Source organism: Hemiscyllium ocellatum, chromosome 13, assembly GCF_020745735.1.
Source record: "Hemiscyllium ocellatum isolate sHemOce1 chromosome 13, sHemOce1.pat.X.cur, whole genome shotgun sequence".
Taxonomy (NCBI): domain Eukaryota; kingdom Metazoa; phylum Chordata; class Chondrichthyes; order Orectolobiformes; family Hemiscylliidae; genus Hemiscyllium; species Hemiscyllium ocellatum.
In genome coordinates, this window is record NC_083413.1 from 3,715,115 (window position 1) to 3,730,303 (window position 15,189).

The following is a 15,189-nucleotide window of genomic DNA, read 5'->3' on the forward strand; positions in this document are numbered from 1 at the left end:
GATCTTCACTTGCTGCATCAATAAAACCTCCAACCTCCTGTCCCTTTTGCTGCATCATCTCCCACTATTATGATCGTTATGTCACGGGGTGGACTTCTCTATGTGAGTGAAGTGAGCAGCACAAAGGCTCTTAAACAGTTCTTATGACAACAACCGTCTTCACTAGCTTGTTTGCATGATTCTACATATGTTCCCTTTGCTGTACACTGTTTGCAGTTTTAAAGTTCAACATCTGGTTCAGAAAGTCATTCCAATGGGAAATTTAACAATTGCAAGCTTCAAAGATTCAAACTAAGAGAATTTTGAGAAGATTTGTAGCTCAGGTTGAGGTTCTGGATGTAGGTTTGCTCACTGAGCTGGAAGGTTCATTTTCAGATGTTTCATCACCAAACTAGGTAACATCTTCAGTGGGCTTCGGGCGAAGCACTGCTGAAAATTCCTGCTTTGTATTTATATGTTTGGTTTCTTGGGGTTGGCTTGTCCTAAGATGGATGTGTTCAATACACAACAAAGGAAAGCACTGGAAAGACTAAAAAAAACATTGTTATCCTACCTGCAGACAAAGGACACTTGAGAGTAATTCTCAATCGAAGAGACTACATTTAAAAAGCAAACGCACTACTTACAGAAACGAGCACTTACCAATAAGTGGCGATAGACCCCACCCCACAACTAAAGAACCAAATCAAAGCCCTACTCAAAAAACTTAAGAAATCTGGACAGATAAATAAGACCAATTTCCAAAAAATGAAACCAGACTGATCCAGCACGCCACGCTTCCATGGATTACCCAAAATTCACAAACCAGGAGCACTCCCCCCACCCCCCACCCCGACCCATGGTCTTGCTACCTGGAACACCAACTTACAGACTGGCCAAGGAGCAACACCAAAGACTAAAGCACTTAGTAGAACGGTCACGCCACTCCATCCACTCCAGCCAAGAATTCCTGAAGACCATCAAAGACACTAAGATAGAAGAGGACGAAGTAATGGTCTCCTTTGACCTGACCAAGGAAACACTGACTACACTATTAGAAGACCCGAAGACCCAAAGACACATACACCAAACACCATTAGCTTCATCGACAAGAACAGTATCATCAAGCTAGTGGACCTATGCCTTACCACTCACTTCACCTTCAACAACAAAACCTACAGGTAAACCAATGGAACACCCATGGGATCTCTGATATCAGGGTTCTTAGCAGAGGCAGTAATGCAGAGACTTGAACAAACTGTTCTGCCCACCATCCAACCCAAACTTTGGGTCCGCTATGTGGATGACATCTTTGTCATCACTAAACGAAACAAAGGAAACCTTCAAAACCATCAATAACACCCTTACTGGCATAAAATTCACTAAAGAGGAGGAAAACAACAACAAACTGCCATTCCTAGATGTCACAGTAAAGTGAACAGCCAATGGAGAACTTCAAACCAGCGTCTACAGGAAAACAACTCATACAGACCAAATACTGAACTACAGAAGCAATCATCCCAACACCCACAAACGAAGCTGGATCAGAACATTATTTCAATGAGCCAACACACACTGCAGCACAGAGGAGCTACACAGAGCAGAGGGAAATCACCTACACCGTGTATTTAAAAAGAATGGGTACCCAATGAACACAGTCCACCAATTTATCAGCAACAAACCCAAACAAGCAGACAAACACCTCCAGAAACCCTAGCCACTCTCCCCTACATCAAAGACATCTCGGAAATGACTGCCAGACTACTCAGACCCCTTGGTATCATGGTAGCCCACAAACCCACCAACACACACTAAAACAGCAGCTAATGAAAGACCCTATACAGACAACAAACAAAACTAATGTCATTTACAAAATACAGTGCAAGGACTGTAACAAACATTACAATTGGACAAACAGAAAGCTAGCCACCAGGATGCATGAACACCAACTAGCCACAAAAAGACATGACCTTCTCTCACTAGTATCCTCACATACGGATTGAGGAAAGACACCACTTCGACTAGGACAAGACATCCATCCTAGGACAAGCCAAATAAAGACACGCACAAGAATTCCTAGAAGCATGGCATTCCAACTGGAACTCTATTAACAACACATCAAGTTCGACCCCATCTACCACTTACTGAGAAAAAGAACAGGAAGTGACTTCATCACAGAAAATGACATCACCAACCCAAAGAGCCCCAAACAAAAAAATAGAAAGTAGGAATTATCAACAGTGCTTCACCTGAGGCCCACTGAAGATGGTACCTAGTAGGGTAACGAAACATCTCGAAATGAACCTTCCAGCTCAGTGAGCAAACCTGCATCCAAACTCAAACTAAGTTAATTTAAATGGGAGGTCTTTGGAATTGCACGTAAAGAGGACAAACCAGTGAATACTTTTCAAAGCCACTTACATTAGAGATGATCAAGCAAACCTTGAAAATTTCAGGTGTTGTGGACAGTGCAGAAAGTACATCTGAACTTGAACATTTGGACCAATGAGCTGAGGAGTGGCAGATGGAGTCTAACTTAGATAAATGTGAGGTGTTGCATTTTTGTAAGGTAAATCAAGACAGGACTTATACAGTTAATGGTAAGGTCCTGGGGAGTGTTGCTGAACAAAGGGCCTGGGGTGCAGGTGCATAGTTCTTTGAAAGTGAAGTTGCAGATAAACAGGGTAGTGAAGAAGGCATTTGGCACACTTATCTTCATTGAGTGTAGGAGCTAGAATGTAATGTCGCTGCTCTATATGACATTGGTGAAGTCACTTTTAGGATACTGCACTCAATTCTGGTCTCCCTACTATAGGAAAGATATTGTGAAACTTGAAAAGGTTCAGAAAAGATTAACAAGGATGCTACTGGGGTTGGAGGGTTTCAGCCATAGGGAGAGGCAAAATAGGCTGGGTCTATTTCCCCTGGAACATTAGAGGCTGAAGGGTGACTTTATAGAGGTTTATAAAATCATGAAGGGCATAGAAAGAGTGAATAGCCAAGGTGTTTTTCTTCAGGTGCAGGAGTCCAAAACAAGAGGGCATAGATTGAAGGTGAGAGGGGAAAGATTTAGAAAGGACCTAAGGCGTAACTTTTTTATGCAGAGGGTGGTGTGTGTATGGAACAAGCTATCAGTTGTGGTGGAGGCTGGTACAATTACAACATTTAAAAGCTATCTGGATATGGGCCAAATGCTGGCAAGTAGAACTAGATCAGATTGGGATATTTGGTCAGAGCGGACTACCTCCAGTATAAGGTTTCTCAGTCATTTATTTGCTTGATTGGATGGTTGGGTTACTGAAGGTTGCACCCATTGTGCAAACGGACAGAATCTCTGACATTGCGATGCTGAACCCTGTTGAGTGTTGTCCTAGCATTTGGACTACAAATACAGCATTAAACATCTTTCAAACAGAGTTGCACTTCCAGTTTGTTCAATTCAAAATGCAAACAAACACGTACCAAAAAGTATATTTCCATGCTGTATGACTCTATAATTTGTAGAGCAGCTAGCTGCTAATCAGAGCTACTTTAGATAATTGGAATACTGAACCTTATTAATATAAGCACATCATTCCTACGTGTTTGTTTATACTTTGAATTGAACAAACTGGAAGTGCAACTCTGTTTGAAAGATGTTTGATGCTGTATTTGTAGTCCAAATGCTAGGACAACAGTTAACAGGGTTCCGCATCGCAATGTCAGAGATTCTGTCCATTTGCACAATGGGTGCAACTTTCAGTCACCCAACCATCCAATCAAGCAAATAAATTACTAAGAAACCTTGTACTGGAGGTAGTCCAATAAAGGAGACATAACTAGGTTTACCAATCTGTGGATGAAAGGGAGGACCTGCAGATGCTGGAGATTAGAGTCAAGGTTAGAGTGGTGCTGGAAAAGCACAGCAGGTCAGGCAGCATCTGAGGAGCTGGAAGATTGACGTTTCGGACAGGAACCCTTCATCAGGAATAGCTCCTACCTGAAACGTCGATTTTCCTGCTCCTCGATTGTTGCCTGACCTGCTGTGCTTTTCCAGCACCACTCTAATCTTGTCACCAGTCTGTGAAGTCCACCCCTCAATTAAGGGAGCCCTAAACTCAAGGCCTTTTGCCTTTGCTGTAAGGGAAGAAGTTGCTGAAAGAACAGATCATCAGAAAAAACTAAAGTGCACAGAATTGGTGATAGGTTTTTGGCATGTTTTGACAATTGGTTGGGTGGTAGGAAAAATGGATGGATGCAATAGGTTATGAGGGAGTTAGGCACAAAGACTGCGCAAATAGATGGATGAATAAATGAGAAACAAAATAGTAGATGGAGTGTAAAGTGGGGAAGTGTGATCATGATACACTGTTCTGTTTCCCCTTGGACGCTGTTCTTAGCCAACTGAGCTCTTTGCCTCTTCCAGTGTACTTTCAAATAGTCAGCCTCCAGAGATCACAGTTGTCAGTGTCTCCCTGTTGTCAAAATCCATGTCCACTAATTTCATATGCTGTTTGCAGGTGTCCTGTAGTGAGAAATAAAACTACCATCACTTTTTTGTGACCTTGGGTTCTGCCTCGCTCTGGATATCTTTATCCAGCTAGATATTATTGACAGCTTGCCTTAGATGTGAACATGTAATATTTTAATTCTTTTTATTTTGGTTTCACATCACAAAAAAGGGCAGAGTTCTGATTCTGTTCAGTAATTCCACACGCTTACATATTTAAGCAGCAATTAATTTTTGCACGAAAAAGAGATTTGTAAATGTGAGCTGAATGTAATTTATTTCCAGATGTGATTTTGGCTTAAAGAAGCATTTTGCCAGAATTGAAATAACCTCATGTGGATCATTTAAAAATAGATGTAAAAAAGTGGTAACAATAAGAATTTAATTCAAACAATTTCCTAGCTTCTGATGGTTTGTAACATCTGCTCAGTTAGGATCAGATAAGCAAACTAAATTAATTTTCTATTTTTAACAGCCAGCCAATGGTGAATACATTCAGATCAATTAAAATCTGCTCATAGGCATCTTTAGTATACATAATATTTGTCTCAACTATCAAGAGACTCCAGTCTATGATAGAGCCGTGTTTAAACATTTATGTATTCCACAGCTGATGCCCAAATGAAACACAGTGCAGAAGCAGACCGTTTAGCCCGACCTACTGTGCCGCATACAGACCTCCTCCCACTAGTGTTCCTCTAAACCTCTCAGCAAAAGAATGCTTTACCTGTCCTCAGATTCTCTTTGAATGAAAGTCAGACTTCACACAATTATCAGATCCTGTTTTTTGGACCAATCTTTTTTTGGTGTTTTCCCAACGGCCTGTAATTTTCTTGGTTTATTTTTCATTGAGGACCCCTTGCTTTCAAGCACTGATGTGTACAAACAGAGCTAGCCTGTGCTCTGATGTGTTCATATTTTAAGTTATTTAAATCAAATCCTATAACTGTCTATTGAGCACACTAAAATATTGCATGTTTAATAGTTCTATTTATTCCAGTGTTACAGGCAGGGTTTTTCTCTCCTTCCTAAAGATCATAAGGGACTGAGTCATCACAGCTCTTCACAAAACCGAAAGTACAGCCTCTGGTCGAAATGAACTGGAGATGACACAGGAAGGGGGCAGTCTTTATAGACACAGTAAGTGAAGATCTCTCAGATCTGACCTGAAACCTCTTAAAGGAACAGGTATATCTGATTTTTCCCAGTTACGTATCTCTCTTTACCTGTGGTATATGGAGTCTAAATTTCTTTCAAAATTGCTTGCTGTGTCTGAAGGTGACTAATGACTCTTCAGACTTTATAGGGCTCCTATTTGATCAGCTGTAACCATGGAATTGCATGTAAATTGCTCAGTGTGCCCCAACTACCCAATTGTTGAGTAATTTTATATCCGGATATTGCTAATCCTCATCACATGATTGAAAGAAAATAGGAAAAGGCTTTTGTGGAAAATGGCAATTTTGGTGGAATTTGGTTCTGTCCTTGCTCTTTCTTATTTCTGGAGACTGTTCTAAAGACTGCTTTCTCCTGCAGTGTGTTTGGGACAGTACAAAGTGCTACAGCAGTACAGACCCATCCTGGAGCCAGTGCTATACCTGCAGCATTTGGTGGTAAGCCATTTATTTTGCAAAATCTATTTGTTCAACATTAAAAGTTTCAGTTTTGCAACTAAACACTAACTCTTTCTGCTTCTGAATTTGAAATTGAAAAACATTATACTGAGAAGTAGCTCTGACACTTGTCATTGAGCACTGAACTTGTTTCCATTTGTTCTCATGTGATGAATTCTTGATATCTGAGAACTATTGTTGGGATCCCAACCCAACCCAGAAGAAAGAAGAGAAGCTAGTGTATAAGTTTTACCCCAATTTCCCTCCTTCATTCACTCCTTTAATCTCCCCTTGCTGTAACTCCTAGAGATTGGAAAGTGGTTTCATGCTGTGAATAATAACAAATAAAAATGAAACTCAAAAGATAGGTTATGGAGCATTTCGTTTTGCAATGTTATTTCTGCTACTTTACTTTGTTCATAGTAGATTTCCATGTAGTAATATGGCTTGGCTATAAGGCACAACATGAACAGGGACAGTACTGCATTTGGCTTTCTCCAGGTCACAACAATGTAACTCTCAACCTATCAATTTGCAATCAGTCTTCCATTACGTAAGTTTAATGTGTATGCATATTTCACAAAATGGGAAAATGAAGCATGTTTGCATTTTGAAATGGCAAAAATGACTCTTGGTAAAAATGCAAATAGCTTAGTTTGTGATACAAGAGTTTGGCCTCAACTAGAGTGTCATGTTCAACTCTGGGCATTTCACTGTTGGAAGAATGTGAACCTTTAGAATATACTGTGAGGATTGATGGCTGTGGTTCCGTTGGTAAGGGATCTCTGTTATATGTTGAGAAACTGAGTTGATAAAGGTGAAAACATCCCGAATGTGCTGCCTGAAAGGATTGTGGCAACAAGTTCAAACATGGTGATCAAAAGGAAAAGAAATGCACAATTTTAGGGATAGGGCTAATTCAATTGATGTTGCAGAGAATTGGCAAAAGTTCACTGGGCTAAATGACCTCCTGTGCTGTAACCATTCGATGAAAAGATCATGGATGCCATATTTGAGTGAGAAATATTATCTGAATGATAAAAATGAAGATATTCTCTCTTAATAAATACTGGATGGTTGGCAACAAATTGTGGAACATTAATCTGAGGGAGAAAGTGAAGACTGCAGATGATGGAGATCAGAGTCAAGAGTGTGGTGCTGGAAAAGCACAGCGGGTCAGGCAGAATCCGAGGAGCAGGAGAATCGATGTTTCAGGCATAAGCCCTTCATCAGGAAAGGGGATAAGCTCTTGCTGATGAAGGGCTTATGCCCGAAATGTCGATTCTCCTGCTCCTCAGATCATGCCTGACCTGTGCTTTTCCAGCACCTCAATCTTGGACATTTAATTTGATTCAGACATTTGGGAGTCCAAGCCTCCTCAGTTAATCTAAACTGATTCTGAAATATAGCATTACAGGAGAGCATACTGTTGAAAGTATTACCTTCTGAATAAGACAGCAAATCACGTTCGCCCCTTTAGGCGGGTGTAAAAGATTCGAAGCCACTAAGTTAAAGCAAAGGATTTCTCTCAACCTTTTGATCACCAATTATCTCTTGAATAGCATCACCTAAAACCGATTATCAGCTCATTACTGTTTGAGGGGCCCTGCCCTGCAGTGGACTGCTGTATTTCCAGCACTACACTCTTCATGCTGTATCTGTTGCTCCCGATGTGGTCACCTCTACATTGGGGAGACAGGACGCCTACTTGCGGAACACTTCAGAGAAGATCTCCAGGACACACGCACAAAACAACCCCACCACCCCATGGTCAAACATTTTAACTCCTCCCCCCCCCCCCCCCCCCCACTCCACCAAGGACATGCAGGTCCTGAGCCGCCTCCACCATCAAACCCTTACCACCTGATGCCTGGAGGAAGAACGCCTCATCTTCCACCTTGGAATCCTCCAACCACATGGAATTAATGTGGATTTCTCCAGTCTCCTCATTTCCCCTCCACTACCTCTCCCCATCCCAGCCCCCATCGTCCCCTGCTCCAAACTTTATCTCCGATCCAACTTTCCAACTCGGCACCACCCTCGATTTGTCCTACCTGTCCGTCTTCCTTCCCACCATCTGCTCCGCCCTCCAATCTGATCTATCATCTTCACCCTTAATTTTATCTATCTATCGCATCCTCAGCAACCTCCCCCACCACCCTCCTTCCTCCCCACCCCCCAGCTCCACCCCCTCCCATTTATCTCTCAGCCTCCTTGGGCCACAAACCTAATTCCTGATGAAAGGCTTGCACCTGAAACGTCGATTTTCCTGCTCCTTGGATGCGGCCTGACCTGTTGTGCTTTTCCAGTGCTGCACTCTTCAACTGCTGTATTTGCCTATGGAGCAACAGTGACTACACTCAAAGGTATTTTAGTATCCATAAAGAACTTCGGGCTGCCTTGAGAGTGTGAGAACACTAAATGAGCTGAATTTAATAGAAACCTGGCAGTGGATTGGGAGGCAGATAGGTCCCAGTAATTGGGAAATAAGCCCGGGGGTTAGAGTGCTCATTGCTTTCCTGTGCCCTGGGATTTTCTCAGTGACGGGGATAATGGAAGACAACCTCCTAGAGGGCAGTTTTGACCTTGGGTAACCAATTAAGTGCTTCTTAAAAGTCTAGTCTCATCACCGACGAGCATTTTATTTTAGGTAGTGGTCACTCAATGGTGACATCACTATTAAAGTCTGGAGCTTCTCTGGTATTCTGTGAGCCGCAAAGGGCCACCCCATCAACCACTGCTGCCTGCTCCCAAAGCCTTTGCTGGTGCCTGACTTGTTGGTTCCACTGTGGCATCCACCATACTGCTTTGGGCTGGGTACGTCTCCTGCAGTGATGGCATTTCCAGGTCTGAAACACTGCCCAAGCCTACTGCCTCTGGTTGCCAGCTCATGGAGGCAGGATGTCATCCTGTAAAGGAACAAGATCCCTCAACATCAAGCTGACAGTTGCCTGACTGCCACAGGATTAGGTTCGAGCCCTCTGATTTTCCCTGGAGCCACTGGCGCCCTGACGATGTTGAGGAATCTCAATCCTTACCTTTGCCTTGCAATCATACCCCAATTTGGGAACTAAGACTTATAGGATTTTATTTTCACTGTTTTGGTTGTTAAATAAAAGAAATGAATTTTAGATGGTGTAAAATTGGTTTAAATTTTTTTATCATCGAGCCATGCAGCACGGAAACAGACCCTTCAGTCCAACTCGTCCATGCCGACAAAGTTTCCCAAACTAAACTAGTCCCATTTGCCTGTGTTTCGCCCATTTTCCTCTAAACCTTTCTTATTCATGTATCTGTCCAAATGTCTTTTAAGTGTAACTGTACCTGCATCTATCACTTCCTCTGGCAGTTCATTCCATACAAGAACCACTCTCTATGTGAGAAAGCTGCCCTTCGGGTCCCTTTTAAATCTTTCTCCTCTCACCTTAAAATTATGAAATCCCCCAGCCTAGAGAAAAGACTTTGCTATTCACCTTATCAATGCCCCTTATGACTTCATAAATTTCTATAAGATCACCCCTCAACCTCCTACACGCCAGTGAAAATAGTTCCAGCCCATCCTCAAATTCAAACCCTCCATTCCCAGCAAGAATTTTAAAAATCTTTATTGAACCCTCTCCAATTTAATAATATCCTTCCTATAGCAGGGTGACCAGAACTGTTCACATCACTCCAAAAGTGGCCCCACCAACATCCTGTACGACCTCAACATGACGTCCCAACCTCTGTGCTCAGTAGTCTGAGCAATAAAGGCAAGCATACTAAACACTGCCTTCATCACCCTGTCTACCTGTGATGACATTTTCAAAGAACTATGTACCTGAACCCCTAGGTCCCTCTTTGACAACATTACCCAGGAGAAAATGTGTTGCTGGTCAAAGCACAGCAGGCCAGGCAGCATCTCAGGAATAGGGAATTCGACGTTTCGAGCATAAGCCCTTCATCAGGAATGAGAGCGAGTAGCCAAGCAGGCTAAGATAAAAGGTAGGGAGGAGGGACCCTACCATTAATGTTATAAGTCCTGACTTGTTTGTTTTACCAAAATGTAATTCCTCACGATTATCCAAATTGAATTCCATCTGTCACTCCTCATGCATTGACCCAATTGATCAAGATCCCTTTGTAATCTTTGTAAACAACTAACTAAACTAGTTAGTGCAGACAATAAAATTATGCTTGACATGTGCTTCAGGAATAAACACAGTCCCTCTGTAGCAGATTGTGATGTGTATTACTGAGGGTAAAAATCAGAAAGGTCCATGGTTCAGTCTCAGCAAGAGTCAATTCCTTGATTTGGTAAATCAACCAGTCTTCAGTTGCCTTAGAAGAATTGGCCTACAGAAGATTAGACTTGCTGTCATTTCCACACAAATGTAGAGAAAAGAGTTACATTTTCATCGTTACTTATTAAAGAGAAGGTTTGGGACAGTACATCTTTTTCAAAATGTAATTCAGTTCTGAATGGTAAAAAGGAATATTTCTTTTGAATTCTTTATTTTTAGACACCCAGAGGGACAGGGTGTTACCAGGAGAGGCTGATAGCTTCTGCAAGTTTAGGAAAGCAGAATGTTTCATCTGAGGATAGTGCCACAGTAAAGACCAGATCAATTTCACAAACGTGGGGGAGTCAGGCAGACAAGGGTGCTGTGTGTTGACAGATTAATGAAGAAGCTGTGCAAGTGAAAAGATCTGCCAAAATAGAGAGAGAGAGAACTAGAGTAGACAGCACAGTAGAGTGAGAGCAAGATATTTAGAATCTGCAGAAAATATAGGGAGGAGACAGTTTAAGTTTGTGCACTAGGCAATGCAGATATAGTATATCATAGCCAAAATATGAAGCTTAATCTGAGACACGGCGTACATAAAATGTGGTTATGATTGAATCCATCCAAAATGAATGAATGTTATTGTGAGAAAATTTTAGTCCTATTGATGGACATCATGAATTTACTAGCAGATTACACCCAACAGTTAAACAGCTAAAATGAAAATGGATTTACTTGGGTTTCTGTTAAATTAATTTTAAAGTGCTGTTAAACCTGTATTTTACTGCATTACAGCAACACAGTGGTTTATCTGCTGTGATCACAGCAAACGAAGCTGTTCATTTCAAACAAAATGCTCTTGTGAATCATTGGTTGCAAAATAAGCTACTGTCTTTGGACATACCTCAGCTGATAATTCAAATCATATGTAGGTTCTATACTTTAATCAGTCTTTCCTGATTGTGTCTTTTCAGCAGCAACTAATCCATTTGTAGCAGCTCCTGTTTTGCCAGCACCTGCTGCTACAAACCCATTCCAGACTAATGGGAGAACTGCAGGTATGGATACTAAACATTAATAAAGATGTGATTGAAGCATGTTTGCATTCAGTATGTGGTATGTCTGTTTCTGTAAACTCAATGCAGATTGGATTCATTAAAGTTGAGCTAGAAGTACAATGAAAATACAATTGTCAGCAATTTATGGTTTGCAAGTCAGAACTTCCTTGTGGAAACAAACTGGCCATTGATGATTGGAGTTGGTAAGACCATTGCTATCCTATTCAGTGAAGGTAGCTCAAGATACAATTTTGCTCATAAAGATTTGTCTAAATAAAGACCCCATTATTGATTTTAATTGATGTATTAGTAGCATTGTAGAAATGGTTACAATGGGCACCACATTGAGTAGGTTGTCACTGATGGATGCTAATGCATTAACCTATTCTTGTTGTTGCACATCCACATCTAGACAGCAGCAATTTCTTTCAGAGAACCTGTACCTTGGAATATAACCCAATCTTACAGAGGGTAATAAGGGACTAGTGGATGGGGAACTGATCATATTTTTATCCTGTTTCTTGTCTGGTCTTGACTCAATTTTCAAAAGCTGAAGTACATTTTCAAATGAAACTACTGTGAAAACCAAAAGGCTGTGTACTTAAACAGCATTTTCTTTTAACATATTGTTATGAGCTCTGGAATCTGGGGATGTGAGCTCAAACATCCATGAACTTGAAGGACAATGTTCCACTGAGGAGTTTTAAGGATTGAGCAAAAAGTAAGCATTACTTCCAGGGTCAAAGGTCCAGCCGTTAATTTTCACAGCTCCTGGACAGGAATTCCTTGATTCAGTGCATCACCAAGCTCTGAGCAGACACAGGCAACTAAATATTCCTGATGAAGGGCTTTCACCCGAAACATCAACTCTCCTGTACCTCAGATACTGTCTGAACTGCTGTGCTTTTCAGTGGCACATTTTTCAACACTGTTATCCAGCATTTGCAATCCTCAATTTCTCCTAGATAAATATTCTAGCAAACCAGCCTCCCTGCCTGCCTGCCAGCCTCCCTGCCTGCCTGCCTTCCATGGTGTCGGCCCGTCACCCTTGGCCAGCCTTCTTAACTTGTGCCTATTACACTCCTTGCTGCCTTCCTGCAGACTACTGTCATCTGATCTCGATGATGGCATGTCATAGAGGACAAAGCAACGGCTACTCACGCTTAATGTCCAGCAAGAACATTGACCCCCCCCCCCCCCCCCCACCGTTTGTCATCTTTTATATGCAGAAGGAAATAAAGGAATTCTCACTCACTCTCAGAACTTAATAGGGATGGGGGACATAATTATGGTGAGCCAGTCTTTTAATGGGTAAACATGACAAACAAATGTATCTACAAGGCACAGTGATGGAATACTCCCACTTGACTGGCTGGCTGCAGCTCCACCAACACTCAGGAAGCTCAACCCCGTCCAGGACAAAGCAGCCCACTTAATTGACACCACATCCACTCCCTCCACCAAACTCAAGTAGCTGTGTGTACAGTCTTCAAGGTGCACTGCAGAAAATCTCAAAGGCTCCTTAGACAGTTCCTTCCAAGCCCATGATCACTTCCATCTAGAAGGACAAGGACAGCAGATACTTGGGAACACCACCCCCTGCAAGTTGCCCTCCAAGCCACTCACCAACCTGACTTGGACATATATCACTATTCCTTCACTATCATTGGGTCAAAATGCTGGAATACCCTTTCTAACATCCCTACATGCCCAAGGACTACAGCAATTCAGGATGTCAACTCACCAGCACCTCCAGGATAATTATGGATGGGCAATAAGTACCGACCCAGCCAGTGACACCCCAATCCCATAAACAAACGGGGGGAGAAAAGGATTTCCTTTTCAGGAAGCTCCACTCCCCTTTTAAAGTTCTGAGAATCCGATTGTAAAAGTCCATCCTACTGTAGGATTCTGAATCATGGCACCTCATTCAATGACTTTATCCTCCTGTCCAATTACATTTTCCTAGTCTGCTCCATTACCACCACCACCCCCCGCAACCCACTCCCAGGGAAAGCCCTTGAAATGAAAGTGGTGCATGTAGACAGGCCCTTGAAGACAACTCACCTTTAAAAAGAAATTCCAACACCAGTTGTTTGCTGTAATAATGAAGCCAAAGGTTCCGCAATTTTAAGCAAATGCATTGCACCTTATTAGAATCACATAGAACAAACAATGCCAAGTGAACATGGCCTTCCTTAGCCTGTACATCAAAAGGTAATTGCATACTGTAGTCAAAATTTCTCAGTGGAGCCACCTCATTTCAAGATGACTTATCCTAGCGTGTCTTTTGGCTACAGATGGCTTTCTATAACACGCATTTCATGAGCAGGAATTAGCTGTAACGTCATTCTAAATTATGTATGATGTTTACGTAATGCACTTTCTGCTGAACGGATATAGTAGGGTTTCCATTATGCAGTCTTCTACAGTGCAATTTCTATAGTGGTTTCCCATAGCGTGATTTTTTTATAGCATGAGGTTGCAGAGGAACACAACCATTGCATTATAGCAGAATGACCTGAATTTAGCAGATTCTTGAAAGCAATTCCAGTTTCTGGGGACAACAGACTTAAGACCAACCTCCTATGCACTTGATTCCATTTCTGCAGATACGAGGATTATCTAACTCTCTGTCCTGACCTCCTTATTAGCTTACATTCCACTCTTCCTGCACTGCACCCTTCCTTTTCAGATCCACAGTTAACACCCTTGTTGAACAGCCTGCCTTTCAGACCTCCTTTTTGCCATTTATTCACTTTATCTACCTTTGTCAAAGTTCTTCCACACACTGTCGCTTTGCAAATTGCTTCTATGTTTTCTGCAGATCCAGGTTTGAATTTTACCTTGTTCAGTCTTCTGTTACTATCATATCAGTCGAACAACCCTTAATAAAGTCGCAAATTGCACCATCAATAAATCTGATTGTAGTATACTATCTCTTCTTGTCCTTCACAACCTCTCTGTAGCCATTCACGTGGTCAAGCACATCATTTTGCAAAGCTTCACATCTGTTGTTCAATTCAATGAACAACGCATAAAGAAAATGTACAGCCCGGGAACAGGCCCTTCTGCCCTCCAAGCCTGTGCCGATCCAAATCCACTGTCTAAACCTATCGCCCAATTCTTCAGCATCTGTATCCCTCTGCTCCCCACCTACTCATGCATCTGTCCAGACGCACTTTAAATGAATCTACCATTCCAGACACCCACCACCCTCTGTGTAAAGTACTTGCCTCGTGTATCTTCCTTAAACATTTCACCTCTCACCTTGAACGCGTGACCTCTCGTTATTGAATCCTTCACCCTGGGAAAAACCTTACCTCTATCCACCCTCTTCTTTTTCTAATGAAAACAAACCTAACCTACTCAACCTCTCTTCATAGCTAGCACCTTCCATACCAGGCAACATCCTCATAAACCATCTCTGCACCCTCTCCAAAGCGTCCACATCCTTTTGATAACGTGGCGACCAGACTGTACAGAGTATTCTAAATGTGACTGAACTGAAAATATGTTGCTGGTTAAAGCGCAGCAGGTCAGGCAGAATCCAAGGAACAGGAAATTTGACGTTTCGGGCAAAAGCCCTTCATCAGGAATCGGAAATTTTTACTACTAAATGTGGCTGAACCAATGTCTTGTACAATTTTAACATGACCTGCCAGTTCTTATACCCAATACCCTGCCCAATGAAGGCAAGCATACCATATGCCTCCTTGACCATTCTATCCACCTGTTCAGCCATTTTCAGGGTACAATGGACCTGCACTCCCAGATCTCTGTGC

At 42.1% G+C, this 15,189-nt stretch overlaps 1 protein-coding gene across 5 annotated transcripts in view; it reads left to right on the top strand.

Moving 5' to 3' along the window:
• agfg1a (ArfGAP with FG repeats 1a) overlaps positions 1-15,189 on the top strand; it is a 94,824-nt gene that overhangs the window by 68,210 nt on the left and 11,425 nt on the right. For 4 of the 5 annotated variants that reach the window (XM_060833986.1, XM_060833981.1, XM_060833983.1 and 1 more), the window contains 2 exons: positions 6,005-6,081; positions 11,321-11,404. In XM_060833986.1, the coding sequence (XP_060689969.1) occupies positions 6,005-6,081; positions 11,321-11,404 (161 nt within the window). The remainder of the gene's footprint in view (positions 1-6,004; positions 6,082-11,320; positions 11,405-15,189) is intronic. The other variant, XM_060833982.1, reaches the window with a different exon arrangement.